At 53.6% G+C, this 26065-nt stretch overlaps 7 protein-coding genes and 1 pseudogene across 8 annotated transcripts; 4 read left to right on the forward strand and 4 right to left on the reverse strand.

Moving 5' to 3' along the window:
- Positions 1–26: 26 nt before the first annotated feature.
- Positions 27–4007, reverse strand: CAOG_01496 (translation elongation factor G). Its single transcript, XM_004364307.2, has 10 exons — positions 3841–4007; positions 3361–3528; positions 3002–3223; positions 2659–2891; positions 2415–2565; positions 2069–2303; positions 1371–1603; positions 1095–1241; positions 326–979; positions 27–220 (listed from the first exon to the last, which is right to left on the reverse strand). Exons 1-10 carry the CDS (start codon positions 3979–3981, stop codon positions 107–109), a joined length of 2298 nt encoding a protein of 765 aa, XP_004364364.2. The 5' UTR covers positions 3982–4007; the 3' UTR covers positions 27–106.
- Positions 4008–4198: 191 nt separating this feature from the next.
- CAOG_01497 (hypothetical protein) lies at positions 4199–5778 on the forward strand. Its single transcript, XM_004364308.2, has 6 exons — positions 4199–4381; positions 4713–4819; positions 4943–4988; positions 5061–5189; positions 5271–5316; positions 5409–5778. Exons 1-6 carry the CDS (start codon positions 4212–4214, stop codon positions 5694–5696), a joined length of 786 nt encoding a protein of 261 aa, XP_004364365.1. The 5' UTR covers positions 4199–4211; the 3' UTR covers positions 5697–5778.
- On the reverse strand, positions 5743–11065 carry CAOG_01498 (hypothetical protein). The gene is made up of 2 exons (XM_004364309.2): positions 10810–11065; positions 5743–10640 (listed from the first exon to the last, which is right to left on the reverse strand). Exons 1-2 carry the CDS (start codon positions 11003–11005, stop codon positions 5881–5883), a joined length of 4956 nt encoding a protein of 1651 aa, XP_004364366.1. The 5' UTR covers positions 11006–11065; the 3' UTR covers positions 5743–5880.
- A 366-nt stretch (positions 11066–11431) lies between these two features.
- On the reverse strand, positions 11432–13340 carry CAOG_01499 (hydroxymethylglutaryl-CoA synthase 1). The gene is made up of 2 exons (XM_004364310.2): positions 12992–13340; positions 11432–12886 (listed from the first exon to the last, which is right to left on the reverse strand). Exons 1-2 carry the CDS (start codon positions 13269–13271, stop codon positions 11595–11597), a joined length of 1572 nt encoding a protein of 523 aa, XP_004364367.1. The 5' UTR covers positions 13272–13340; the 3' UTR covers positions 11432–11594.
- Positions 13341–14465: 1125 nt separating this feature from the next.
- Positions 14466–15254, forward strand: CAOG_01500 (hypothetical protein). Its single transcript, XM_004364311.2, has 2 exons — positions 14466–14564; positions 14902–15254. Exons 1-2 carry the CDS (start codon positions 14481–14483, stop codon positions 15214–15216), a joined length of 399 nt encoding a protein of 132 aa, XP_004364368.2. The 5' UTR covers positions 14466–14480; the 3' UTR covers positions 15217–15254.
- Positions 15255–15265: 11 nt separating this feature from the next.
- Positions 15266–18701, reverse strand: CAOG_01501 (fatty acyl-CoA synthetase). The gene is made up of 3 exons (XM_004364312.2): positions 18547–18701; positions 17302–17451; positions 15266–17202 (listed from the first exon to the last, which is right to left on the reverse strand). The coding sequence occupies exons 1-3, from the start codon at positions 18662–18664 to the stop codon at positions 15482–15484; spliced, it is 1989 nt and encodes a 662-aa protein (XP_004364369.1). The 5' UTR covers positions 18665–18701; the 3' UTR covers positions 15266–15481.
- Positions 18702–20555: 1854 nt separating this feature from the next.
- CAOG_01502 (hypothetical protein) lies at positions 20556–23722 on the forward strand (the record flags this gene model as incomplete). The annotated part of the gene is made up of 6 exons (XM_004364313.1): positions 20556–20643; positions 21187–21281; positions 21401–21566; positions 21650–21743; positions 21824–22326; positions 22413–23722. The coding sequence occupies 6 exons, from the start codon at positions 20556–20558 to the stop codon at positions 23720–23722; spliced, it is 2256 nt and encodes a 751-aa protein (XP_004364370.1).
- Positions 23723–25240: 1518 nt separating this feature from the next.
- On the forward strand, positions 25241–25949 carry CAOG_08515 (hypothetical protein; annotated as a pseudogene; the record flags this gene model as incomplete). The annotated part of the gene is made up of 1 exon: positions 25241–25949.
- Between the last annotated feature and the right edge of the window lie 116 nt (positions 25950–26065).

A 26065-nucleotide genomic window follows, 5' to 3' on the forward strand; every position in this document is an offset into this window, starting at 1 on the left:
GAAGGGACATCTCAAAAAAAGAAATTGTTCATTGGGCATGGACATTCACACACCATGCATCAAAATAACAAGACAACAGAGAAGAAAAAGACAAGACAAAACAAGTTTACTCGTCCTTCTTGCCACCACGCTCCTTCTCGTAAGCACGAACAAGCTCAAGCTGAGTGCTCATGGGCACTGGTGCGTGACGGACATACTCCATCGAAAACTCGCCCTTGCCCTACAAGTGACAAGCAGAAACAAACATCATCCGTGAGCTTGTGTTGATTTGGCCCCCAACTTAAGACTAACAAAAGAAAAGAAAAAAAAAAAAAACACCACATACCTGAGTCGCAGAACGCAATTCGGTGGAATAGCCAAACATGTTGTTCAGCGGAACCTCAGTCTGGAGAACGCAGTAGCCGTCCGAAACCTCGCTGTCCAGAATCATGCCCTTGCGGCGGTTGACTTGGCCAGACACGGCACCCTGGTGCTCCTCGGGGATGGTGATTTCAACCTTCATGATGGGCTCGAGCAGGATCGGGCTGCCGTTGGCGTACGCTTGACGGACTGCGCCACGAGCAGCGAGGCGGAAGGCCAATTCGTTCGAATCGACAGGGTGCGATTGGCCGTCCTTGAGATCGAAGCGGATGCCAACGATGCGGTTGCCGGTGAGCGAGCCGCGGTCGCACGCCTCCTGGAAGCCGCGCTCAATCGCCGGGACGAACGCGGGCGCAATGTTCATGCCAATCATGGTGTTGGTAAACTCGTTGGCGTCGCCGGCTTCCTCGCCGATGGGCTCGATCGTGCCAATGACACGGCCGTACTGACCCGAGCCACCAGACTGCTTCTTGTGCAGGTAGTCAAAGTTGACGGGAGCAGTGATGGTCTCGCGGAAGGCAACCTTTGGCTTGCCGGAAATGGTGGGGCAGTTGTACTCGCGCTTCATGCGCTCCAAGTACACTTCCAAGTGGAGTTCACCCATGCCGGAAATGATGGTCTGTGTAGAGTGGAGGAGTTTTGGTCGAAGTCAGCACCCGAAAAAAAACACCAAGCAAAGGGATGAACAGCGAAAAAGCCGGAAAAAAAAAAAAAAAAAAAAAAACTCCACAAACCTCCTTGCTGTCCGCGTCAAAGGACAAGCGGAACGTGGGATCTTCTTTGGTGAATCGGCCAAGAGCCTTGCTGAAACGTTCGAGATCATCCTTGCGCTCGGGCCGGATGGCGAGTGAGATGACCGGCTCGGGAACAAACATGGAGGTCTGCGCATCAACAAGCGAGCGAGCACGTTCAAAAATCCAATCCAAATGTAGTCGTCTCATGTGAGTACCATCCAGAGGCGGGGGGGGGGAGAAGGAAAGGAACACGAGAGGGAGGGGGAAGGCACTCACCATAGCCAAAGAGGTCGTGCCGTCAGTGAAGGTGTCGCCGGAGGCGCAGTCAACGCCAAACATGGCGCAAATCTGACCAGCGTGGGCTTCTTGGATTTCCTCCATCTCGTTTGCGTGCATCTGCACCAGGCGAGGGACCTTGATCTTCTTGCGATCACGAGCGTTCATGATAAACTCGCCGCGACGAATGCGGCCTTGGTAGACACGCAAGTACGTAAGCTGGCCAAAGCGTCCTGCGTTCCAAAGGCACAGGGTCACAGAGTCAAAGTGTCAGCGATACGATACAAAAAGGGGGAGGTCGAGTGAGAGGATCGGACAAGGAGGGGGGGGGGAAAAAAAAGAAAGGAAAAAAAAAAAGAGTTTAGCGCAGGCGAGTAACAAGTTTGGAACACGAGTCTATTAGAAGATAGAAACTGCTTTAGGCTCAGATGCTAGATTATCTCGTGAACCAGTGGCTCCCCTGCGAAAATGATGAGTTGGGCAATTTTGTTTTATGCCGATTCCCGAACGGCATCTCCTCGGTCTCTCTCTCTCACGAACCCCCCTCCAAAAAAACAGCCTCCGCTCACGAAAAAGACCCCAACCACTGTATCAATGAGGATTGAAAAGAAAAAAGGCGAAAGTCTGCCGCTTGAAAGGATCGGAGGGGGAAAAACGAGGTCATGACATAATCGGCAGGAGCTGACGTGTTGGCTCACCTTCTTCCAGCTTGAACGCCAGGCCAAGGAACGGCTCCTTTTCGAGGTTCTCGGGATGGACAAGCACCTTTTCGTTGTTGTTGTTGAGGTCAAGGGCGTAGTTTTTGATTTCGGTCGGGTTGGGCATGTAGGTCACAATGCTGTTGAGGAGCATCTGGACGCCCTTGTTCTTGAGCGCGGTACCGCACAGCACGGGAGTAAACTTGCGAGAGATGGTAGCACGACGAACGGCGGCCTGCGTGATGGAGGAGGAAGGGTGGGGAGAATGCGAGGAAGGGAACAAAGGGAAATTGTGAATTTGGCGCAGAATTCTTCACCCCCCCCCTGTACCACCGAGTATACTCACGCGAAGTTGGTCCGCAGTCGGCTCGACCTCGTTCAAAAAGAGCTCGCCCAGTTCGTCGTCGACGTCGGCCACGGCTTCAATCAAAAGTGCACGACGCTCGGCAATCACGGTGGCCAGCGCGGCCGGGGGCGCCTCACGACGGATGGTCTCGCTATTTTCATTGGAAAATACAATAAACGTGAGCTGGAATTTGCCCCAGGTCAAGCTGCAATGTATGTGAGCATGAGAAGAACCTGACGCTTACCCGAAAGTGCCCTCGTTGTAAAGCGCAACGTTGTCAATCAGATCGACAACACCAGTAAAGTTCTCTTCCGCTCCGATCGGGACTTGGAGCATGGCGGCATTGTGACGGAGCTTGTTACGGAGCTGCTCGCAGATCTTGAAGGCATTTGCACCAGGACGATCGAGTTTGTTGACAAAGGCGATGGCGGGGACGTTGTAGCGTTTCATTTGGCGGTCGACAGTCAGGGTTTGGCTCTGCAACAGACGGCAAAAAAAACGGTCGGGATGGGAGAAGGGCTGAGCATCAAGCGGCCGGACAAAGGCGTTTTTTGTTTTTTCGACAAACTCGACACCGATCAACTCACCTGAACACCACCCACGCCGCAAAGCACAAGGACGGCGCCATCAAGCACGCGCAGAGATCGTTCGACTTCAATGGTAAAGTCGACGTGGCCGGGGGTATCGATAATGTTAATGTTGTGATCCAACCAGCGAGTGTACGTGGCTGCCGATTGAATGGTAATGCCCTTCTCGCGCTCGAGATCCATGTGATCCATCGTGGCACCGACGCCATCGCGACCCTTGACCTGGACAGCGGGTGCATTTTGCAGCACCACCGAGAATGGAGCGGCAAAGTGAGTACGAAGTTCAACTGAGGGTTTTTTTCGTCCTAAATGACACCTTTGACATTGACAATCCAAATGCAACATGTCTTTGCTATTACTTCGTGAATCTCCTTGATGCGACCAGTGTAGAACAGAATGCGCTCGGTCAAAGTGGTCTTGCCCGAGTCAATGTGCGCCGAGATGCCAATGTTGCGCACACGCGCCAGATCGAACGACGCCGCGCCATCGGCCGAGCTGGCAACCGCACTCGTGGACAGTGCTCGGATCTGCGGGAGGGTACGGCAAAGCGAGTGAGAGTGAGATGTGAGATGAGAACAAGAGCCAAGACAGAGAGTGTGTGTGTGTGAACATTGCTGGGTCGATCTTCCCCCCCCCCATCATCCATGCACGGATCGCAGATCAGCCACTTGATTGCAGCACAGACATCACACGATTATGATGCAGCGCTGAGGGAGACGGAAGCTGGCCGACCGACGAAGGTGATGGCAAACATGTGCTGCGAGGCGCACATGGCAGCGAACCCCAAATCCTCAGTCCTCAGTCCAGCCGATCCGCTCCCTGGCTTTGTTGAAACTTACGCTGGAGAAGCAGACGGGTGCCGCGCGCAGAGCAGCAGCAGCGACAGCAGAAGTGGAAGGCGACGACGACGACGACAGCGGGGCAGCAGCAGCATTGCGGGCTGTGCACAGTCGCACCAAGCTCGCCAATGCAAGTCGCATCTTGAAGAAAAAGAGAGAACGAGAGAGGAAAACAGACTAAGTTCAATGAATCGGAAACATGAGACGACAACCAGCGACTTTCGCAATGAAATTCAGCCAAATGCTCGTGAATGTCAGATCTCCGAGATGGCCCACCATTGCCTACAGTCATTCAATTTTCATCCACATCCACATCCATATCCTTGTCTGAGCAACGAAGCCAGTCTTTTTTATTTTTCAACAAGTCGACAATGCGTTTTTCATTGTGTGCGCTCTTCCTCGTCGTCGCCGCTGCTGCCTTCGTCGCTGCTCCTGCTGCTTCCGCTGCAGCCAGCCACGATCGTCCTGCGCCGTTCATCATTGCGTTGGACACGAGCAACTTTGACGAGAAGGTCGCACATGGCGAGTGGCTGGTCGCCTTGTAAGCAGCTCGTCTCTCACGTCTCTCTCTATCTCTCTCTATCTCTCTCTCACTCGCCCCTCTGTCCCTACTCCTGGTGCCATCATGCTGCATACGCTTCTTGGCGTTGAATGCGCCTCTTCGTACTGCTGCTCGGGTCTCGTGTTTTGGTTGACTGACCTTCTGTTTTCGTTTCCATTGCGCTCTGATTTTTTCTGACGTGGACCAACCCTCGACTACGACCCTCGACTATCATGATGCTACTACGACTTCCTTCTACTGCTGGACAATACTCGTGCAACAAAATTATTTCCAACCGCCTTGGTTTGTAATTAAAAAAAAAAAAAAACAGCAAGGCCGACTGGTGTGGATACTGCAAGCGCCTGCATCCCGACTTTGAGTCGCTCGCCCGTGAAAGCATTATCAATGTTGGCGAGGTTGACATCTCCAAGAACTCTGGTAATTCATTCGCTTGGCTGGTGATGGTGGAATGGGGATTTGGCATTTTTTTGTTGTTTCAGTTTTGGTGATGCACCAACTTGCTTTGGTTTGCATCCCCATTTTTTGTTCAAACACACACAGCTCTCGCTGCCCGTTTCATGATCTCTGCGCTGCCTACCGTCTACCAGTATGTCGCGCGTGTTGTTATGTAGGTTTCAGTTTTTGTTCAACCCGACTCACCCGTCTCCCTTCTGTGCAGCATTGTGAACGGCGAAATTCGCACCTACACCAAGACCCGTTCGCTCAACGATATCCGCGACTATATCACTCGCGAGGAGTGGCGCAATGATGAACCCACCCCCTTCTGGAAGAGCCCCCTGGCCCCTCAGTGAGTCGCATATTTGCATTGTGTTCCCGTCTCCACACACGGTGAACTGATCATGTTTTCATTTCCACCTCTTCCGAGCAGCTTCCGTGTCCTCGGTCTGACTCTGAGCCTCGGTGCCATGGCACAGGTATGTGCATATGTTTTCTGAGGTTGTTTTGAGGTTGTTTTGCGCGCAAAAACTGACTCTTTTGATGTGTTGGACGACTTTCTCGTTTTCAGGACTACTACAAGGTTTTGACGGAGGACTACCAGTTCTCCCAGGCTGCTGTGATTGCCATCTTTGTTGGCGCAATCATTGCTGCTGGTATTGCCTTCTCGTTTGTGCTGCTCTTTATTATGGCGTTCGTTGACCTCATCCGAGGAACAAAGCCCGCACCTGCTCCCCAGCCGCGCGGCGCTACTGCTCAGACCACTGGCGCTCCTGCTCAGGCCGCTGCCACTTCGGCAGAGCCAGGTCAGCCTGCGCCAACGATTGGCAAGTCCCCTCGCACCAAAAAGATTGATTAAATTCAGGATGTGCCAAAGGTCCAATCTGAATAGTACAGTGCATTTTCTCGTCAAAATAGCGGAATGATACTGTAGTATGCCATCCACATCTTTTCAATACTCGTTTGTTTAAATTAGAACCACAGACACAAAGACACTTGAAACATCACAAAACGACAAACAAATAAGCAAACCATCAAGCAAACTACAAATCGACAAACGTCTTCATGGCGGCAGAAACCTGCGTCGCTTCATAGCCGGACTGGTCTGTCGGAACGTGGACAAAACCATGGCGATTTCCTGAATACATGACAATGCGCTGGTTGCGGGCTTGCAACAGCAATCGATCCAGCGGTCGCGACGAGGTGATTGAGAAGGACAACTGGCTTTGGAACAGCTCGCGCTGCACAATTGCAGTTGCACTCGCAGTAATCACATCGACAAACTCGTTCTCTGCCTCGGGTTGGCGGTGAAACAGCCCTGCACTCAATGGACTGTCGGGGCTGGCTTTCGCGCTCAGGTCTTCAGCGACATCGGAAGGAAGAGGAACATGGAAGCTGCTCTTGCCCACAATCTTGGCGTCGGTGAAGCCAAAGATGGGGACGAGATCGGTCAAAAAGTTCCTGCCATAGTAATGCCCGGACTCGAGGAAGAGCATCAGGGGCATCGGCGACGGCTGCTTCCCCGAAACGACGACTGCTTGGTTCATGCACAGCCCAGAACCCCAATCGCGAGTCTCAAACACCACGCGAGCCAGGGACGGGTAGCGGTGCTCGAGAATGCGTTCGACAGCTCCAGCGCGGTACAATCGTCGTGGCGAGCATACAGGGACGCGCTCGATCGTGCCACCGCCCATTTCTGCCAGGTCTCTCAGCCCAAGCGAGAGGCCTGCAGCGACACTGGCATCTCCATTCAATGTGGCTTCGACGCGAGCTTGAGCATGCTCTGAGAGTGGGAAGATCTGTCGGCCATACACTCCAATGACCAGTTCCTTCTGCGCATGCTCCATGCGCAAATAGCTCTCGACGTGCGCTTCGAGCTCGGGGAATGGACACTCCAGAATGTCGTCCAACAAGTCATCCTCGACCAACGGGACCAATGGGAGCGAGGAAGAATCTTGCTCGGCAGTCGCACCATTGTGCTCCATGCAGGCGACAACGGAAACACCAGAAGTAGCGGATGCGGTTGCAAACTGTGCCTCAGTGTAAACTGAAGCTGCCTGCAAGATCTCGCCCAGGAAATGCTGGTATGTGCGTGAGGCGAGGATGTGCCGCTGGGCGTTCAAAGTCAGCGCCTCGCGCTGCACCGAGCTGGACAGGCGCTTCAACGCATCCGAAACGGAATCAGCCGAGTCAGCCTCAACAAAGCCGTTCGAACCAAGGACTTGTCGCAGCTCGTCCACTGAAGCAGAGTCAGCAATGATGGCGGTGCCTGCCATGACCGCGTGAACGGCTTGGCTCAGGTGCTGGTGTGACTGCTGGCCGACGACCAGCCCTGTTTGGAACTGCCGCAACGTAGAATTCGTCTCTTGTTGCAACGGCAGAGGGTGCAGCGCCGTCACCAACTCTTTCGGCACGACCGCAGTTGCATCGCCAAAAATCACCAGACCATGCTCCACGGCTGGAGCCAGCAAGGCGGTCGTGCTTGAGGGATACTCTTGCAAGGAAGCTTCAGGCCCAAAGAAGACGCTCTTGCCAAGCTTTGGACGCCGAGAGCCGGTCGGGTTGTGCACAAGGTGCTGAATCGGGTGCCACGCTCGGTGCACCGGGACCTCAGATGCTTTCAGCAGCGTGGCGTACTCGGCTTCAAGGACCTTGGTCGTGACAAAAACTGCACTCGCCATTTCCAGAGTCTTTTGGTGGGGTTGAAGGGTCGGCAGCAGCGATTCGGCCGATGCACGAGCGTCCCAAAACACGAACGGCACGTGCATGTCGTGTGCCATCAAAACAAGTTCGCTGATGTCGGCACCAAACGCCTCGAGCGGGTCCTCCAAGTCATCTGCAGCAACCAGCAGCAAGTCGAACTGGACATTTTTGAACAGCTTGCGCCAACTTGCTTTGGTCAGCGGGACAACCTGGCTGTACAGTGCGATCGCCGACTTGAGCTCCGAGCTCATCCACACTGCAATGTTCACCTTGAGCGGGTTTAGCGGAGCGATGGGCTGCCGCAGCGTCGGAGTAGCCTTGATCATCTCCAAACCAAAGTTGGCCTGCCATTCCGTCTCTGACGCGACCACGGTTGGGACGCCGGGTGGCAGCATCATGCCAAAAGCCGCATGCACGCATCGCTGCAGCGCAAATCGATTGTTCGCTTCTTGAAGATAGGGTGTGACAGTGGACGCAATCAGTCGAGCTCGTTTCGCGCCCTCGACTGCCATGAAGCTGGCATCCATTTGGAGAATCTGCTGAGCAGCTTCTTTCGGTGTATTAAAGTGCAAAGCGGTCGGGTAGATGTGCTCCGAGCCGTTCCAATTGCGGACAACAGGAATACTTCCAGCCGCCATGCCCTCTGCAACTGCTTGATGGCTACCCTCATAGTCGGACGTGGACAAGATGTAGCCAACATTCTCAAACCACTCTGGGGCAAATACCTGAGAGGTCGAATACTGCACAGCAGACTCCAATCCGAGCTGCGTGATGTTCTTGGCCAAGTTGGTGTAGAAGGCGAGTTCCTCTGGTCGCCTCATGAGCCAGTCGAACGAGTAGGGGCTCGAGCCGGCAACCATCAAAGTCCAGGTCGGATCAGTCTGGCGCAACTCGACGAGGATTTCGACCGCCAAGTCAGCTCGCTTCATAAGAGGCACATAGCCAAGCAGACCGAGAGTCCGCAAAGCGCGGCTGGTTTTGGGACGAAGAAAGCCTTCGGTGTCGACGGAGTTGTACACCAATTCGACCTGGACAGTGGCGTTGGCAGGCAGCCACTGCTTTGCAGAGGCGTAAATCCAGGGAGTAATCACAATCAAGCGGTCGACGCGGGACCAGTTGACAATGGGGATGAACTTGGTGACCAATTCCTGACGGTGAAGACGAACAACCAAAGTCTTGTGCAGGGCCAAATTGTCGGCATACCAGACGGCATTGCCAAGTGCCCATTCGCACCAGACGACATCCGCCCACTCGGCGAGCTCCTTGCTCCGAGTTTCGTTGTGCCCGGTGTGTGATTTCCACATGTCCAGTTCCACCTCGACGTCGCTGCGCTCGCGAAATTGCTCAATGATTTGGGTTGCAAACTTCAAGTCGTGCCCTGCAAAAAGAACGCGAATGCGCCGGTGGAGCAGTGTTGGTGCTTCTGGGGCCGAGAGAGCAGCAGGATTCTGCGAACGGTAAGGATTGACCATGCCGAAAACGGTAGTCGCGACGGACGAGAAAAAGAACGGCTCGGCGCGCTTTCGCACGTGTGCAGACATTTCGGCAAGAAGGTGGCGATTCGCAACCATTTGTCCCATTGCGACAGACAAGGTTTGAACATCAATCTCGCTAAACTCGACTTGTCCCTCGGGAAGCGGGTCAGTCAAAACCGGGCCGCCATCGACGGTCAGGAAGAATGGGTAGTCGACTCCCAAGAAGCTCTCGGTCGCCGGCGAGCGATTCACAAGCACAGGGAGACCGTTGGCTGCGTACTCGATCAGCTTGGTGGACAGCTCGTGGCCAGAGTCGTGCCGCATCCAACGAAGGCCGACATCGCACTCTGTTCGCAAAATGCGCGCAACTTCGGTTCGGACAAGTCCCGACCTGACCTCAATGTGTGGAGCGGCAGCGTCCATGCGGTCGGAGAGCTGCTGTTGGAATGCGGCGTCGCCCTTCACCTTGCTCACCATCAGGAGCATTGAGACCTTGGTGGTCGGATTTTGACGCAAAAACTCTTGAAAGCCTGCGACCAGCTCGAGCGACATGTACAGCGAGTCTGCCTTGCCAGAATAGCAAAACTTCAACGGCCTGTCGGTTGACTGCAGGTCGGCGCGCGAGGTCATGGCGACGCTAGGATCGGGGACCATCGGTGGGATGACGACAGAGCCATGAGGAACACCATAGTTCTCCTCTGAGAATTCGCGCATGTGCGGAGTCGAGAAAACCAAACGGGCAGGCGACTGGACAATTTCGCGGAGTTGCGCAACCTGCTCTTCTTTGATGTCGCTCACAAAGACGACAGATGTGCGGCGCGCCATGTTGGGCTCTCGTGCCAGCAGCTGCCCAACGTCCAGGCCGCGGACGAGGATGAGATTGTACTCTTCGCGAGCGTCAAGAGCGCGGATGACCTGCATCGCTCGCGCAGGTGTCAGCCGTGGTACTTTTGCAGCCATTGTTTGACCACCCATGTGCGCAAGGTTCCAGGCGTCCATCAGGCGAATGCGCCCCTGTTTGAGGAGAGGCTGCAGCGTGGTAGCGACAGGAGAATTGTCAATGAGCGAGTTCAAGTGCGTGTATGGCTGAAGGGGTGTCGTGTCGACGTACGAGCCTTCGCCCACGGTCTGGTTGACTGCTTGGGCTTCTCGCATCGCCTTGGTCGTGACCAGCGGGTTGGTCAGGAGAATGTCGACATGGACGTCGCAGTTCGGTGGCATCAGGAGCACGGTAGCGAGAGAGACCAGCCACGCGCTCGAGCCGTCAATCAAGTTGACACTCATTGGTCCGAACAGTAAGACATGGGTGCGTTGTTGCTTGGAATGGAACGACTCCCACGGCGAGCAGGTCGTTGGCAAGGATGTGGCATCGCGAGGTCCGGGTGGTGAGGCGACTGGCTCCTTCCAGAAGAGCGGCGTCATCGATTCGACAACTTTATTGTCGTCTGGTGAGGGCCCATGCAAGCGGCCGGCCTGGAGCCACTCGGGGAGCGTCTGATTCGCATCTTGAAGCCAGGGCGTGGACTCTTGCCACTTTTCAACCGCATCAAGCAGTGCAGCAATCACAGGCGAAGATGCTTCGGGCTCGACACCCGGACGATCTGAGTCTTGGGTAGATTCTTGTTCTGTGAGCGAATGGAGACAGTGTGAGTCGAGGGAGGCGGACCGACAATTGCGAAAAACAAAACGAACTGTCAAACTAATCAGATCTGATGAAGCTCAAGCAGGCGCAGGCGCAGGCTTCGGTCTAAGGGGCCAACAAGGAGTGCATGTCATGTTGACATGTCGACGTACCTTCGTTTGGAACATACGTCTCTGACGTGCTGGGCAGAAGCAGGTAGAGCGACAACAAGAAGACGAGAGGCACCACAACCCATGCTCGCCGCATGGACAGAGTCTGTCGCAGCCACTCGCCCCGAAGGAATTGAGCCTGTTGTGGTGTGCGATTGCTTGCATTGAGCGGGAGTAGTGGTCGCGCCGAAGTGTCCATTGTATGGCGTTCGACAATGTTGTGGTGTGTTTTACAAGACACGAGTCTCTCAGAAACGCATTGAACGACTGGTGACCACCCACAGTCGGACCGATTTGTTTTGTAGTATGTACATCTCGAATACTCAATCTGGTTTGATTTTGAAGGGAAAGCAACGAAATGCCAGATGTCTGTCTGGCTGTTGGTTGTTGAAAACGATCGCCTCGCTCTGACCGCCTCGCTTGACCATGAATCAGCATTGAACGGTTTTATTTATGCATATAGGGGTAGGGGAGCAAAGCCACAAAAGGGGCTCATGTTCCAAGCAAACCGGAAAAAAGAAAAAAAAAGGGAAAACGACAAGATACAGAATGTTTTGAAAAAAAAAAAGCAACAGACAAACGAAAAACCCAGAATCAAACCGTTGTTCGAGCATCCTCTCTCTCTCTCTCTCTCTCTCTCTCTCTCTCTCTCTCTCTCTCTCTCTCGAATAAGAGTAGAACAGCAACAGCAACAGGATTAACAGCAGCTCGGAACCTCGAGCACCTTTGTTTCCGGTTTTGTGTTATGATGATGATGATACGAAAAATCCAAAAGCCTACGGGCCGAGTCACACCTGGCCGCTAACAGCAAGTGCAACGGCAGGCTTTTGCTTGTACGTTCGTCGGAACTTTTCGTCGACAAAGTCCAAGTACCAAGTGCCCGGGAAGAGGTGGTCGACGTTGCCGACGGGGGCGTACTTGGTCAGGTTGTGAGTCTCCTCGCGCAAGTGCATGAGGCGGTCGAAATCTGCGGGGTCCACAACAATGCGCGAGTCGAGACGCGGCTTGACGTCGCTGAGGCCAGTGGCAATGGTCTCAGGGGCCGAGACAAAGCGGAGCGAGAACATGGATGCGGCCAAGCCAGAGCCGTACGAGAACATGATGACGCGCTTGCCAACAAGCTCTGCGGGGCTTCGTTCGACGAGGAGAGAAACAAGGCCGCCATAGAGCGAGCCAGTGTACATGTTGCCGAGCTGCTTGGCAAGGAGAACGGTGGGCTGGGTCTTTTCGGCGTACGTCTTCTTGCTTCGCTCAAGGAAGGCAGACTCGAGCTCACGGTCAAAGTACGAGTCCTCCGGCTTGGTGGCAGCAAACTTTTCCAGACCGGCAAACTTGGGGTTTTCGGGAGTGCGACGGAAATCGTTGAACATGATGCGGCCAAGCGACTTTTGCACGAGCTTGTTGAAGGGCGAGTGGAAGGCCACGAAATCGGTGCTGTCGAGCGAAAAGTTCTTTTCGCCTTGTGCCTCCGCGCGAGCGGCGTAGCGGTTGTAGCAGACATCGACCGCCTTGAGGTAGAGCTGGACGGAGAGCTTGCCGTCGACCTCGGGGTACTCGGACTCGAGCCGCGGCTTGTAGAAATCGTAGGCGTGCTCCATGTGCGTCGAGCGAAGACCCGACTCGAAGACGATCGGGGCGTTGGGACCGACAAGCATGGCGACGACGCCAGCGCCACCGGTTGGGCGAGCGCTGCCGGACGCGTAGACGGCAATGTCGCCGGCAACAACCAGCGCAAAGCGGCCGTCCCACGAGCGGCTCTCGACCCAGTTCACGGCGTTGAACAGGGCGTTGGTGCCGCCATAGCAAGCGTTGGTGGTGTCAACGCCCTCGACCTCCGAGTTGCCGCTCTCCTCAAACAGGCGCATCAAGACGGACTTGACGGACTTGCTCTTGTCGACAATGGTCTCCGTGCCGACCTCGAGGCGGCCAATGGCAGTGTACGGGACGTTGTACTTGGTCATGAGCGACTGGACAACGGTGAGGCAGATGGAGTGAATGTCCTCGCGGTCTGAGCAGAACGCCATGTTGGTCTGTCCGAGGCCGACCGTGTACTTGCCAGCGCCGGCGTTATCGAATGTCTCTGTGGGAGAGTCGAGAGACGTTAATGGGGGAAGGGGGGGTGAGAGAAGGGTTAGGACGGCCTCACTTGCTTCCATCGAATGACATGGACTAGAATTTTGCTTACCAAGAGCAGTCTGGTTGACGCAGGTGCCTGGGAAGTAAACGTCGAGGGCGAGGATGCCAACGTTCTCTGGGGTTGCTGGACGCGAGCCTGGGACCACGACGGTGGGCGGCTGGATGGTGGACGACGACGACGACGTTGACATGCTGGCAAGAACAGGCGCAAGGTGAGCTGCGAGTGCGTCAGGCGCAACAACGGACGTGCGGACGTCGATCAGCGAGCGGTGATTGTATGTGTGTGCCAGAGCGAACGGCGTTGGTGGTGGTGGTGGAGCGCTGGTCATCACTTTGGTGAGAAGAGTGGTGTAGTGTATGTGCGCTCAGAACCAGCTCAGAACCAGCTCAGAACCAGCTCAGAAACACAATCAAGCAAGTTAGAAGGGGTTGCTTCTAGCTATGTTGTGATGATGAGGTTGGCTGATGGCGGGGTGATGGATGAATGAAGAGGGACAGTTCCGATGCTAAAAACAGCTCGCTGATGCAAGTGCAGCAAAAAGCAAAAAAGCAGGAATGGATTGGAAATCACATTCAATGCTGAACAACAAATGTCGTTTGTTTTTTTGCGTTTTACCACACAAACGCATAAAAAAAATAAAAGACTCACGCCATGTTGATGCCATTCAGAACGAAAAAAAAACGCGACAGTCGACCAAATATTGCTGTTTACTTTCCCAAACTCATTCTGTCTCTCTTGTCTCTCTCTCTCACACTCACTCACTCTTGGTCTGATTGCGCTTGTACAATGCTACTTTGTTGCAGCAGACCACTCTTGATATCGAGTTGGGATTGCTCCGAACCACCCAACCAACAGTCAGAGAAATGGGAAAACAAAGAAGAGACGCGCGTGTGTGGTGTGATTTTCGACCACTCGAAACTCGATGCCTTTGACCTCAAAGCGTTCTCTTCTCTTCTCTCTCTTTCAGCTGGAGCTGTCGATTCGGGTGCTGAGTTCCACCGAGGCGCGACATGTTGCACACACACACACCAACAAATCAAGACGAAAGACATGTCGTCTTTCTGATGTTCGTGTTGCGTCCATTCAAAAAGAGGCGAAGATTTTCGGTGGTGGTGTGATTGAAACACAAAAAAAAAAAATCCATAAAGTCGCCCCACTTCGCCCGAAAAAAAAAAAAAACATCGAACGAGGTGCGATCGCATCATGAGAAACAGTGGAGAACAAAAGGGGGAAAGGCACGCAATGCAACGACCACCGAGAGAGAGAGAGCGAGAGCGAGAGCGAGACAGAGAGCGAGACAGAGAGCGAAGTGCTGCGTTTGTTGCCATTGTCGGCGTTTGAGCGGCAAAAATCCAAAAACCTCGAACCACTTTTTTTTTTTTTTTTTTTTTGGGTGAGTTTTTTGCATTGCTGTGTTACCGTTCAAGGATTGTGTATTTGACACGAAAATAAAAGACTGGAAAAGAATCAAAATGGAAACTGAAGAAACTGAAACGTCAAAACGCCACTCTTTTTGTTTTTTCCTATCATTTCGAGAATGAACGTAATCACAAAGTCGTTGTTCTCGTCCAAGATGGACTCGATCGGCAAAGAGCTCGGATTCGGTGGCGATGATGATGAGGTAAGCGTCTATGTGAGCGTTTTGGCTCAAGAGTGACGTTGAGCAAGGTTGGGTGCAGGGACGTATGGAAATGAAAGGTCTGCGCCACTTCTACACTTCAATCATGCATGCAGCCACATTTGCATCTAAAGGAATTCAATGGACGAACAAAACAGCACGACATATTGCGGTGGGAGATGGCGGGGGGGTGGGGAATACTCGGGGTGTAAAGCGTGGTACCCGACGACCTCGAGTGCAGAACAGAGTGCAGCGCCGCCGTGCAACCTACACACACACACAATCTCCAACTGCTGCACATGTTGACCTTTTCGAGTCTACCTACTTGCCATTTGCACAGGACAAGTCCAGCGACCGGCCCGAAACCGAGGCCGAGCGCCAAAAGCGCATCGACGAGGAGAAGGAAGACATGGCCGCTGCCAAGGCCAAGCGCCAGCAAAAGTCAGACGCCATCAAGAAGGAGCGTGAGCAAGAGCGTGATCGCATTCGCGCCAAGTACAAGCTGAAGGGCCCCGAGCCAAAGGAGGCCCAGCCCGCAGCCCAGACCAATCCCGGTGCTGCGTCTGCTTCCTCCAGTTCCCAAAGCACCGGCACTGGCGCTGGCGCTGGCGCTGGGAATCCTAATAATGCCAACAAGGATTGCATTCTCATGTAGTCCTCCATCTGTATAATATATAATGCTTCCGTTTTCAATGTTCGTCGCACCCCCCCCCCACCAATGCCCTTTTGCATGTGGCGGGTTTTTTGAAAAACGGAATTGGCAATGGAACAAAAAAACCAAAAACAAAGACAACAATTGCACAACAAGGACCGACCGCGCGGGACACGACACACGGCAAAACAAGGGAATTGAAAAATGAACACAACAGAGGAAGAAAAAAACAGATCGCTGCGTCTCTGCAACACACCCTCCCCCTCGTTTAAGGCTCGACAGTCTTGTACTTCTCCTCGAGCTGTGCCTTGTACTTTTGGGTGGCGTTGGGACGACGGAGCTTGAAGGTAGGGGTGAGCAGGTCGTTCTCGACAGCGAAAGGCTCGCTCTCGACAATGATACCCTTGACAAACTCAAAGCCCTTAAGACCCTCGGCCTTGCCGACGGCAGTCATGTCGTCGAGGACCATCTTCTGGACGTCGGCGTTGGCAGCGAGGGCGTTGAGGTCCTCGGACAGGCCCTGCGACTTGGCCCACGGCTTGATGGTGTCGGGGTCGAGCACAACAACAGCAAGAAGGGTGGTCTTGAGCGAGTTGCCGTAGACAAAGACTTGCAGAATCCACTTGGACTTTTGGAAGACGCCCTCGAGGAACTCGGCAGCAACGTACTCGCCTTGGGCCAGCTTGAAAATGTTCTTCTTGCGGTCAATGATGGAGAGCGAGCCATCCTCGTTCCACATGCCGACATCGCCAGTGTGGAACCAGCCGTCAGCATCGAGGTCCTCGGCGGTCTTCTTGGGATCCTTAAAGTAGCCCTTGAAAACGTTGTTACCGCGAATCCAGAGCTCACCGCGGGGGTTGGGCTTGTCGGTCACAAAGTAGTTCATGTCCGGAACGTCAGTCAGCTTGTACTCGTTCACGGCGAGCGGGGGGCCGACGCGGCCGAGGAGGGTGTCGTTGTAGTTGGTGATGGCGGAGGCGGCGCAAGTCTCAGTCAGACCGTAGCCCTGGAAGACGACGGGGCAGAAGCACACGCGCAGGAACTCGAGCACCTTCGAGTCAATCGGGGCAGAGCCGGTGATCATGTAGCGAACACGGCCGCCGAGAATGAGCTTCATCTTGTCAAAGACGAGCTTGTTCCAGAAGGGAGTGTCCTGGCCGTGCTTGAGGGCGTGACGGCGGGCTGCGAAGGCCTTGGTGAAGAGAGTGAGCTTGACACCACCGGCAGCAGTGACAGTGTTGACCACGCGGTCATAGAAGCGGTTGAAGACACGGGGCACGCCGCAGAAGAGGGTGGGCTTGAGCTCCTGGATGTCCTCGGCAAGCTTGGGAATGGCGCCCTGGAAGAAGCCGATCGACGCGCCGACGCGGAGGATGGTGCCTTGGACGGCACGCTCGAACGAGTGGGCAAGCGGCAGGAAGGAGAAGTGGACGTCGTCAGTGTTGAGGGCGACGCCGTGGAACAAGACCGCGTTGATGGTCGAGATAAAGTTCTTGTGGGTCAGCATGACACCCTTCGGGTCGCCAGTGGTGCCAGACGTGTACATAATGACAGCCAGGTCGTCCTGCTGGGGCGGGCGGTGCGGGGCGGGGTTGGCCTTGCCGAGCTCGAGAATCTCCTTGAAGGTGTGGACAGTCACGTTGTGCTCCTTGGCGCGGTTGACGGTCGCCTCGTCGGCACCCTCGAATGTGACAATGTACTTGAGCGACGGGACGCCGCCGTCAATCTTGAGCGCGTCGAGCACGGCACCAGCCTTGTCGGCCGAGCAGAAGACGATCGGGAGCTCGGCGTGGTTCATGATGAAGCGGACGGCGCCAGCACCAAGAGTGTCGTACAGAGCAACGGTGGGCAGCGAGTAGGCGTTGCAGGCCTGCTCGACAAGGACCCACTCGGTGCGGTTGATCGAGTAGATGCCGACAGGGGTTTGCGCGGCCAGGCCGAGGTGGACGAGGGCCGAGCCGACCTCGGTAGCGCGAGCGGACGCGGTGGCTAACAAAGGAGAAATGGAAATACGAACAAAACGTGAGCAAACCCTCACTTACGACAAAACAACCCAAGTCAGCAAACATTTGAGATGGAAATGGTTACCGTAAGAGATGAACGAGTAAGCACCGCGGGAGCCATCTTCCTTGGTAATGCGGGTGCCGAGGCAGTCGGCAGTGCCGTACTTTTCAACAGAGTTGCGGAAGTTGTCGTACAGGGTGGTCAAGTGAGCGTCCTGAATGCCGAGGAGGTTGTCTGTTAAAGCAAGCACGAGTGATTTTTGGTGAGCGATTGAGCTTTGAGCGCTTTTGTTGTTTTTCCTCACACCACGGTGCATGATGAATACATGCAACAGCTCATCCATTCCACACAGAAAATGGAGCAGGAGCAATTTGCGAAAAATTGGATGACAGCCATTCCGAGCGCAACGTGAGCAAACAAAAACGGCTCAGTAAAAAAAAAAATTAATAAAAAAAAAATAGAACGAAAGAATGGCAATGCATTGGGATGGTGAAAAAACAGCGCAAGCCACTTGACACTGAGGCTGAACTCGAGACGGCATCAAAATGACGCCAAAGGAAAACAAAAAGAACAAAGACGGAGACGGAGAAGACAAAGGGGGGGGAAGATCAGAGATGGAATAGCAATGGAATGGCAGTCACAGTGGGGCGGGAGACTCGCCCGGAGAAAAAAAAAAGCCGTTCCAAACCGAACTCCCCCGACGCGCCTCAGTGTTCTCGCGGGGCTTCTGTCTCCTCTCGGAGCGGGGAGGTGGGAGGGCAAGTCGCTGCACGTTACTTGCTTTTGCTTTGCTTCACTTCCACAAGCACTGCTCATCCCGAGACTCAACGCACGATTTCAACACGTGCAGCAGCCGCATCGTTCCGTGCTTTCGGCTTTTTTTTTCTTTTTTTCTTTTTTTTTTTACGGTTTGAATCAGCACGGTTTGACCGCTCCGTTGACTGCTGCTCTTCCCGCCGCCGCCGCCGCTGCACCCTAACAGACAAGGACGCATGCCTTGTTCATCCTGCATATGCAATAGCCAGCGAGACACAGAATGATCGGCGCACAGCGAAACGGCAATCACAAAAAATCCAGATCTCGATGCTTTTTCCTCCTTCCTCTTTTTTTTTTTTTTTTTTTTTGGTTTTTTGGTTGGTTTTTTCGTTGCTTCAAGCCCAGCCCTCCTGTCAGGATGCAGTCAGCGAGACAGACGCTCCTCATTCCAAAACAGCGTCGCTCTGGCACACACTTCCACCCGCTCGAAGCGGCTTGGGGTGCAGACGTGCTGATGAAAAAACGTGGCCAAAAAGTGTGCAGCAGCGTTCTTGTGATTTTTTTGGCCGTTACCTTTGGCAGAGGGAACGCGGTGAGCATCCGCGCCCCAGTTGCCGCCATCGACAGCAATAGTCTGCTTGGCGACAGAAGGGTCGGAGGGGTTGGGGAGGTGAGACTGGCCGGCGCCCATTGTTTTAGTGTTACTGAAATTCACAAATAAAAAAAAAAAAGGAATGGCTTTTTCTTTTTCTTTTTTCTTTTTTTTTTTTTCTTTTTAACTTTTGCTCCACTTTCTTCCTTTTTATTGCGCATCAGTCCTGGTCCAATCTCCTTTAAGGAGTGCTTCGATGACCGTGAGAGGACGAGAGTGCAGTTGCCGGCCAGCCGAGGGTCTGAGGAGCACGGGCGGGGCGGAGACCAGCAGCTCGATTTGTTTTGTTTTACTTTCCAAATTCAAAAAAAAAAATTCAATTCGAATTGTGCCACCCAAAATCAACAAACAAAAAGTAAAGCAAAAAAAAACACACGCACACACAAAACCGTTGGGCAGGAACAGGCCAGCGTGATGCTCGCATCAGGAAGGACGCGGAAGAGGAGAAAACTGAAGGGAGCGAGTGCAGGGGAGGGGGGGGTTGCTGCGTCGGTTCTGCAGCGACGTGAGGGCGCGGCAGTTTGTGCCATGAAAATGCAAAAACAACAAAAAGGGGCTGGTGCCTGTTCCACCCTTCGGGGCGCCCTGCCAACCACCGCCATTTCTAGCACGAAAAGAGGCACGTGTGTATCGACAGGAGGCTGGGCAAGTTTGTTGCTCGGAAAGGGAAAGAAGGGTTGCGCGTCGACAAGGGTTTGCCAAACACTCACAGCCCAGTTCTGGCTTGCAGCGTACGACACCAATGCGCGATCTGCATACACAGCGATTGTGCTTTTGTGAGTGCTGGGGAATCTGATCGCGCGGCGTGTATCACCCGATGCGCAATTCTTGTATCTACTGGCGGCAAAACATCAGAAAAGTTTGCATGTTCGACTTCGACTTGCTTTTTCACGATTTGCAACTTCAATCGGTCTCGCTCTATTATTGCATCACTCAGCGTGTTGTCGTCAACAACATTGATCAATTCAAGACGCACAGCTCCCCTACAACCTTGCGTTCAAAGGCGTTCTGCTCCAAATTCAACAGTTTCGGCAATAAATGGACAATCGTGCTTGTCCACGAACCTCGTGTGATTCTGAAGAAACTCTGGCAGGTCCGACGCAGCATTTGACTTGGCGCATCTATCCGCCAGATGAATGCTTTGATTGAAATCTGTGGTGGCTTTGCGGCCTTCTGTTCCTCCTGCCTAGAACCGTGGTGGTGCGTGCATGTGCCAAACAATGTGTACGAGGGAGCAGCTAGTCCAAACGGATCGGAGCCTTGGGGCAGCGAAGCGTCAAAAGCATGTTTTAACCGCTCCGAACGCAATTCGCCCGAAATTTCGGGAGCATGTTGTTTGGCATCCGTGGGAGAATTGTGGAGAATTTTGGAGAATTCTCGCACTTCCCGTCCCAAGACTCACCTCAAGCGCGCAATTAGAATCACATTTTTGGGGCGCAACACGCCTCACCCGAGCGCAGATCTACTCACGGATGGCGAGCGGTTGCCCGTCCTCGCTGTCGCCAAGCATCATCGTCGCTTGTCGTTCCAACAGCGGCTCCAATCCGACTTGACGATAGACCGCCTCAACACAAGCAAAGGTCTCCTGATCAAGATCAAGGAATGGCACTCGTGTGTTGTGGTCAAACTGCGGATAAATACAAGGCAAATAAATGCAAAAAGTACAACAATAAAAAAAGTTGCCAAAACAAACAATTTGTTGTTTGTGATTCGCAAAGCGGCCCGCGAATCCGGTGCCACCAGCATCAACCCTTTCCAGTGCCCGTCCTGTTGACGCAAGTACAACAAGGCAACGGTGGCAGCAAGTGGTGAGTTTGGCAATGGTTGCGACGCTGGCAACTAGGTGGTGGTGGCAAGCTCGTCTCGGCGTAGATTTATTTGGCGATTCTTTTCGTCGGCAGATCAGTCTTTTATTCCCCCGCATTCAAACATGAATCAACCGACCGTTTTCTCGTTGCTGGTAGCAATCACGATCGCGGCCACTGCCTCCGCTGCCTGTTTCCCGCCGAATGAACGCCGTGAGTGCACCATGACGCGATTTGTGTTTGTGCGTGCGTGTGCATGTGCACATGACCTGGAGGGGTGCTGAGGGTGAGGCGAAGAACGCTTGAATCATTGGCAAAATATACCGTGGTACGTCGATTGAAGAAAACATTGCCTGTTCGGTCGAGCGAAAAACCATTTAAAAAAAATTGGTGTGTCATGTTTACTCGTCAAATTCCAGCCAGCTACTTCGCCTGCTTGACCAAATTTGTGTGTGCGTGTGTACGTGTGTCGAGGAGAGTGCTGAGGGTGCGGCTCCTCGTCGAGTCAGTGCCCAAGTTTACAGGGTGACATCGAGCGATCAAATTAAAAAGTCGGGCCGAAAAGTGTCACCGTCTGATCATCAACAATCCCCCCCCCTTTCCAAAACCGCAGCATTTAGCCGCGAGATTAGGCAGCGGATATTCTTTGACTTTTGGTTTTTATTTTAATGTTTGATTCTTTTTCCCATCTTGACTTGTTGTTAGTTGTCTGAAAATGAGTCATTGGAAATTCACCCGTTTCGCTTTTTGCTTCAGGCGCGCTCCGCACGGACTTGGCACCCCTTCGGATCGTCTCCAACGCCTGGAATTCCTCGATGATCAGTGCGACAATTGCTCGCATCATCCTTGAGGTGAGTGACCGAGTCGAGTCGTCGCGTGAGGTGGAACAATTGCTCACCTGCTCCCTGACACCCGACCAAACACCCCTCACCACGCCCTTGCAACACCCTTGCCACCCTTGCAAACACAGGAGAAGCTTGGTCTGCCGGCGCAATTGTATGGGATGTACGGCACTTACGATGAGTCATTCGCCGCTTTATCCAGCGGCGCCGGAGACTTTCTTATGGAGGCGTATCCCAAGTACACCCAGTACCTGATTGACGAATTTGTGACCGACCGTCGCACCGTCGTGTATGGTACGGATTCATCTACAGCGCGAAATGCGCGCACTTTGAAGTCATCTCACTCTTTCTGTTTGTTTTTTTGTTCCATCTTCCAGTCGGCCCGTCAGGCATCATTGGCGAGACAGGCTGGTACATCCCCGAGTATGTCTGGGAAGTTAGCACAATCACGGACAGCTACATTGCATACTAGTGAGTGTCTCTTGCTTGTGCCGAGTCGGTCGGAGCAGTCATTCTCATTCTGTGCTCTCTTTTTTTTTCGCAAACAACAGCGATGAGCGCATCCAAGCAATGTTCCGACTGAATACGATTCCAGTGGGCTTTCAGCTTGACAACACTACTCTTCGCAGTGCTGTGGACGACATCGATCTCATTCTTGAGAGCCCTGCATGCAATGCTGCACTCAATGCGTCGCTCGTGGCGGCGGACTGCACCGCCACCGTCGAGGCGTTCTTGGAATTGCTTCGTGTGCGTGCCAACTTGGAGGATCACGGCACCCCAATCCCTCTTTGGACCATGCCTGACGCGTGGGGCACGCTTGACCGCGTCATTGTGCAAAACCTGAGCTTGAACTTTAACGTCACCTGCCCCGTCTCCCAAACGCTCGGCGTTGATGAAACAATGGATGCAATGGTTGCCGTGACCAGGGTTGCCTACATTGCCCGCAAGCCGTTCATCCAGTACTGGACCAAGCCGCACTACGTCTTTGCGGACAGCTCTCCTGCTCGTCTTCATCGCGTGCAGCTGCCCGAGTTCGACTTGAGCTGCAACGTCTGTAAGTTCACAACGCCCTTGCAGTGAGGGAGCCGGTTGAAGTTGTAGATGCTTTGCTCACCCGCCCGCCCCGATCTGAATTGACAGCAAGCTCAGCCTACCGTTGCGGATACGAGAACGAGCGTGTGCTGAAACTGATGTCCTCCAAGCTGGTTGCCAAAAACTCGGTCGCCGCCTCTTTTGTCGATCATTTTACTTACACCTCCCAGGATCAGTCGAACATTCTTGGCCAGATGGTCTTCAATGGCAAGAGCCTCGAAGAAGCAACCTGCGAATGGGTCATTGCCAACTACGCGGCCATGGAAGCCAACATGCCCGATCCTTCGCTGCTTGTCACACCCACCGAGGTTTCCCCGGCTCTGCGCATTGCGTTTATCGTTGTTGCCGCGGCTGAATTGGCAATCTTCGTCCTCTTTGCGTTTGGTGTCGTTCACTACCGCCGAGTTCGTGCCGTGCTCTCCGGCAGCCCCAAGTTCCTCGTCCTCATGCTTCTTGGCGCCTCTTGGTCAATGTTTTGGGTCATCTTGAGCTATCAGGAGGAAGTCACCCCGAATCTGTGCATTGCTCGCGTGTGGGCTCGCCACCTTGGATTTGCCATCATCTTTGCCGCCATCTTCCTGAAGACTTGGCGCATTGCCAGCGTGTTCAACATCAAGTCCAGCAAGGGTGGCCAGTTGACCGATCGCGTCTTGCTGTACCGCTTTTTGCTCATCGTGGGTTACGCCACCGTCAACCTGGTCGCGTGGTCTGTCTCCACCCCTCCCACAACTGGCACCGTCGTATCCAACAATGAGAGTTACCTTGTCTGCAAGGTCACTTGGTGGGACAACGCCATCTACATTGAAGAGCTTGTCGCCATGGTTGCTCTTGGCTTGCTCTGCTACCGCGTTCGAAAGGCGCCGTCCGCCTTCAACGAGTCCAAGCACATTGGCCTTGCAGTGTGCAACTGGATTATTATGGGCATCATTTTGCAAATCATCCTCAACTCTACGACTGGCACTGCCGACTTTTTCTTTGCCATTCAATCGCTCGAGGTTCTCGTGCCCGTTCCGATTGCTGTGATGATTTTGATGGCGCCAAAATTCTACCTAATCTTGCGCGGCAAGGGCAACGACGTTGCTACCAGCAGCTACCGCGGCTCCAATCCCAACGGCAGCCACCCCAAGACCCCGTCCGCCAATGCCGGCGGAAGTGGCAGCAACCAGAAGTCTGGTGACATGGAAATGTCGTCCGGCAACGAGAGCGAGAATGGACGTACCGCGCAACTTAGTGGCAAGGCTGCTGTCCAAGAAATCCGCTCCCTTCGCAACGAGAACACTCGCTTGCTCAAGGAAGTCGAGGCCATGCGCACACAGCTGCTGCGCATGCACAACCCTCACAGTGGAAATGCCGTTTAGTTTTTGAGTTGGAGATGTGCTTTGCTTTTTTTGTTTTCGTGTCGCAATTTTTGAGTGTCGTTGTTTTGTTCATACCCTTTCGTTTTTCGATCTTTATTGTTGTTCGTTTCCGATTAAACTCGCATCTTTCGCGCCGAATCCATTTGCAGAGTTTGCTCAGTCTTATTTTTGTTTCAAGTGATCTGCAATTCGGTGAGAATTCATCACAGTAATCCTCTCTCCTTCGCCCGCCCCCCACCCCGCCCGCCAACGCTCCACCGTCTCCACTCCCACTCCCTCTCCTATTCCTTCATCTCTTCTTCCTTCTGCGTTGGGATGAGTTGTTTGCCACGAGGGGGCCGCCAAAGCGGGTTCAAATCGACCTCGCTCCACTCCCTCCTTTTGCCACCGCTCGCTTCGCTTGCACTTTTTGCGGTGGGCGCCATTCCTCCAGCCGCGCGGGACTGCGTGTCGATGGTCTTTCTGCTGCTTTATCGTACTATCACCACCTTGGTTCTTGTCGCTGCTTGGGTTCCAACAGCAATATGACTCGCTTGCTTTTTTGAATTCGCTTTCTTTTTTTTTTTTTTTCTTTTTTTTTTTCTTTTTTTTTCTTTTTTTTTTCTTTTTTTTTTTTTTTAATGCGAAAACACAAATCCGCCTCCTTTACTTTTGCTCGTTCGACATTGGCTGTGCCTCTTTTTTTTTGCGGACACCATCGCGCACTGCCTGTGCCCCATTGTCGCACCATACAATGACGCGCACACACGGCAGGGGGAGGTTGTCCTGACGTTGACTCATTGTTGACAACGAGACAATCGCCGAATCGAATGTGCCTTTCGTTTCTTGGATCGATTGAGGTTTTTTTTTTTTTTTTTTTTTGTTTGAATTTTCAGCTCCCAACGCGGTCCACTCGGCAAAAGCTCCGTGTTTCATGAACGTCACTGCTTGCCGTCGTCCTATCGCAAGGGTTTGCAACCACTCACATTGTATCTGACCACAAACCCGACGCCAAAAGCCGAACTCAAATCGAACCGTGCCGATTCGACGTTGGCCGGGCGCTCCCCTTTCTTCTTTATGATATACTCCTATTGTTTTGTTTATGTGAGGGACGTGCGGTGGTGACACATGCTCAGCCTCGGGAAGTGTGGGACTTTGCATCCTGCTTTTACTCTCAACGCAAAGAGACTTGTGGCGGAAACTGCGACCGAAAAGCGCTGCAGCTCTGGTTTTGCCCGCATTCGCTCAGATTCAAAGCAGTGGCTTTTTGATTATATTTTCTAATTATCATGTTCAGTATTACAGCACAACCAAAAGGTAGCCGTCGAACAGTGATAGAGTATTGCCAGTCACCACCCTCCTGCATCTCCCGCACGGCTTGTTCCCGTTGCGATTTCCCCATTACCGCTCGTTCGTCAATTCGCTCACAGACTGTTCTGATTGGTTTGTTGTTCGCGATGCATCATCCTATTTGCAAAACGTCAGAATTCCGCAATCTACTCAAGCCGTTCTCACCTCCCTTGCTTGCTTGCTGGAAGGATGACTTCGCCCAACCCTTCGCGAAAGCCAAAGATGAGCATCGAAGTGCCAAGTCTCGTTGTCACGCAGATGACTCCCGTTACAATGAAAGTGCCGACCTATGACGAGCTCGACGACGAGCCTGGGATGGCGCGTAATTGGGCGGTTGATCAATCGGACAAGCATGCACTCTCCGTCGATGAGCAATCGGCCAGTGATTTCTTCTTCAATCCCAACGTCTCGTCGACCGGGGCACTGGGTGTCTTGGAACTGTCTCCTGCGGCAACTCCACGCCGAAGGTCGAGCGACGCAATCAGCGACGACGTCCCAGCATCCGCGTCTGTGATGGGTGTGCCGCCGCCGTTCGCCTTGACCACCTTACACGAAGCATCCGGTGGTCTACCGCCGCACGAGCTGATCTCTGATGCGGCTGAGGCCCCGAAAGACCACCTCGCCTCTCCCATCGTGATTCGGCCGCGCGCTGCTTCCGCCTCAGGCATCCACTCCTGGGAAGCCCAGCCTGCGGCCCACTCGAGCAGTGATTTGGCCGCATCCGCTGCAGGCGGTCCCGCGAGCGTCTCCAACCATGGCGCGTCCTCATCATCCTCATCATCTCACCCACCAAAGCGTCGTCCCAAAGCGGTTACAACTCATACCTCTATCGACAGGCTGGACGTGGATCAGCCCGCGTTCACCGGGAAACGGACACTTTCGCTTGCCGAGATGCTGAGTGACGACAACGACTACGACTCTGACGAGGACGAGGAAGTCCTTGGCCCAGCGCACGATGAGCCATTCACCCCGGGTTTCAAACGACCACAAAGTCTTCCGTGTTTGCGTTTGACG

The sequence above is a fragment of the Capsaspora owczarzaki genome (genome assembly GCF_000151315.2).
Source record: "Capsaspora owczarzaki ATCC 30864 unplaced genomic scaffold supercont2.2, whole genome shotgun sequence".
NCBI classification, from domain to species: domain Eukaryota; class Filasterea; order Ministeriida; family Capsasporidae; genus Capsaspora; species Capsaspora owczarzaki.

What these genes read in the sequence shown, in the direction of transcription:
- CAOG_01496 (XM_004364307.2), bottom strand. Translation starts at nt 3,981, where the DNA reads ATGCGACTTGCATTGGCGAGCTTGGTGCGACTGTGCACAGCCCGCAAT. An exon ending in CGACTGCGGACCAACTTCGC is followed by an intron (nt 2,304 to 2,414) that starts GTGAGTATACTC and finishes TCCATCACGCAG; the next exon opens with GCCGCCGTTCGTCGTGCTAC. An exon ending in TTGACGCGGACAGCAAGGAG is followed by an intron (nt 980 to 1,094) that starts GTTTGTGGAGTT and finishes CACTCTACACAG; the next exon opens with ACCATCATTTCCGGCATGGG.
- CAOG_01497 (XM_004364308.2), top strand. Translation starts at nt 4,212, where the DNA reads ATGCGTTTTTCATTGTGTGCGCTCTTCCTCGTCGTCGCCGCTGCTGCC. An exon ending in TGACATCTCCAAGAACTCTG is followed by an intron (nt 4,820 to 4,942) that starts GTAATTCATTCG and finishes AAACACACACAG; the next exon opens with CTCTCGCTGCCCGTTTCATG. An exon ending in GCGCTGCCTACCGTCTACCA is followed by an intron (nt 4,989 to 5,060) that starts GTATGTCGCGCG and finishes CCTTCTGTGCAG; the next exon opens with CATTGTGAACGGCGAAATTC.
- CAOG_01498 (XM_004364309.2), bottom strand. Translation starts at nt 11,005, where the DNA reads ATGGACACTTCGGCGCGACCACTACTCCCGCTCAATGCAAGCAATCGC. An exon ending in GACGTATGTTCCAAACGAAG is followed by an intron (nt 10,641 to 10,809) that starts GTACGTCGACAT and finishes ATTCGCTCACAG; the next exon opens with AACAAGAATCTACCCAAGAC.
- CAOG_01499 (XM_004364310.2), bottom strand. Translation starts at nt 13,271, where the DNA reads ATGACCAGCGCTCCACCACCACCACCAACGCCGTTCGCTCTGGCACAC. An exon ending in CGTCAACCAGACTGCTCTTG is followed by an intron (nt 12,887 to 12,991) that starts GTAAGCAAAATT and finishes ACTCTCCCACAG; the next exon opens with AGACATTCGATAACGCCGGC.
- CAOG_01500 (XM_004364311.2), top strand. Translation starts at nt 14,481, where the DNA reads ATGAACGTAATCACAAAGTCGTTGTTCTCGTCCAAGATGGACTCGATC. An exon ending in TCGGTGGCGATGATGATGAG is followed by an intron (nt 14,565 to 14,901) that starts GTAAGCGTCTAT and finishes CCATTTGCACAG; the next exon opens with GACAAGTCCAGCGACCGGCC.
- CAOG_01501 (XM_004364312.2), bottom strand. Translation starts at nt 18,664, where the DNA reads ATGGGCGCCGGCCAGTCTCACCTCCCCAACCCCTCCGACCCTTCTGTC. An exon ending in CCGCGTTCCCTCTGCCAAAG is followed by an intron (nt 17,452 to 18,546) that starts GTAACGGCCAAA and finishes TTGCTTTAACAG; the next exon opens with ACAACCTCCTCGGCATTCAG. An exon ending in TTACTCGTTCATCTCTTACG is followed by an intron (nt 17,203 to 17,301) that starts GTAACCATTTCC and finishes CTCCTTTGTTAG; the next exon opens with CCACCGCGTCCGCTCGCGCT.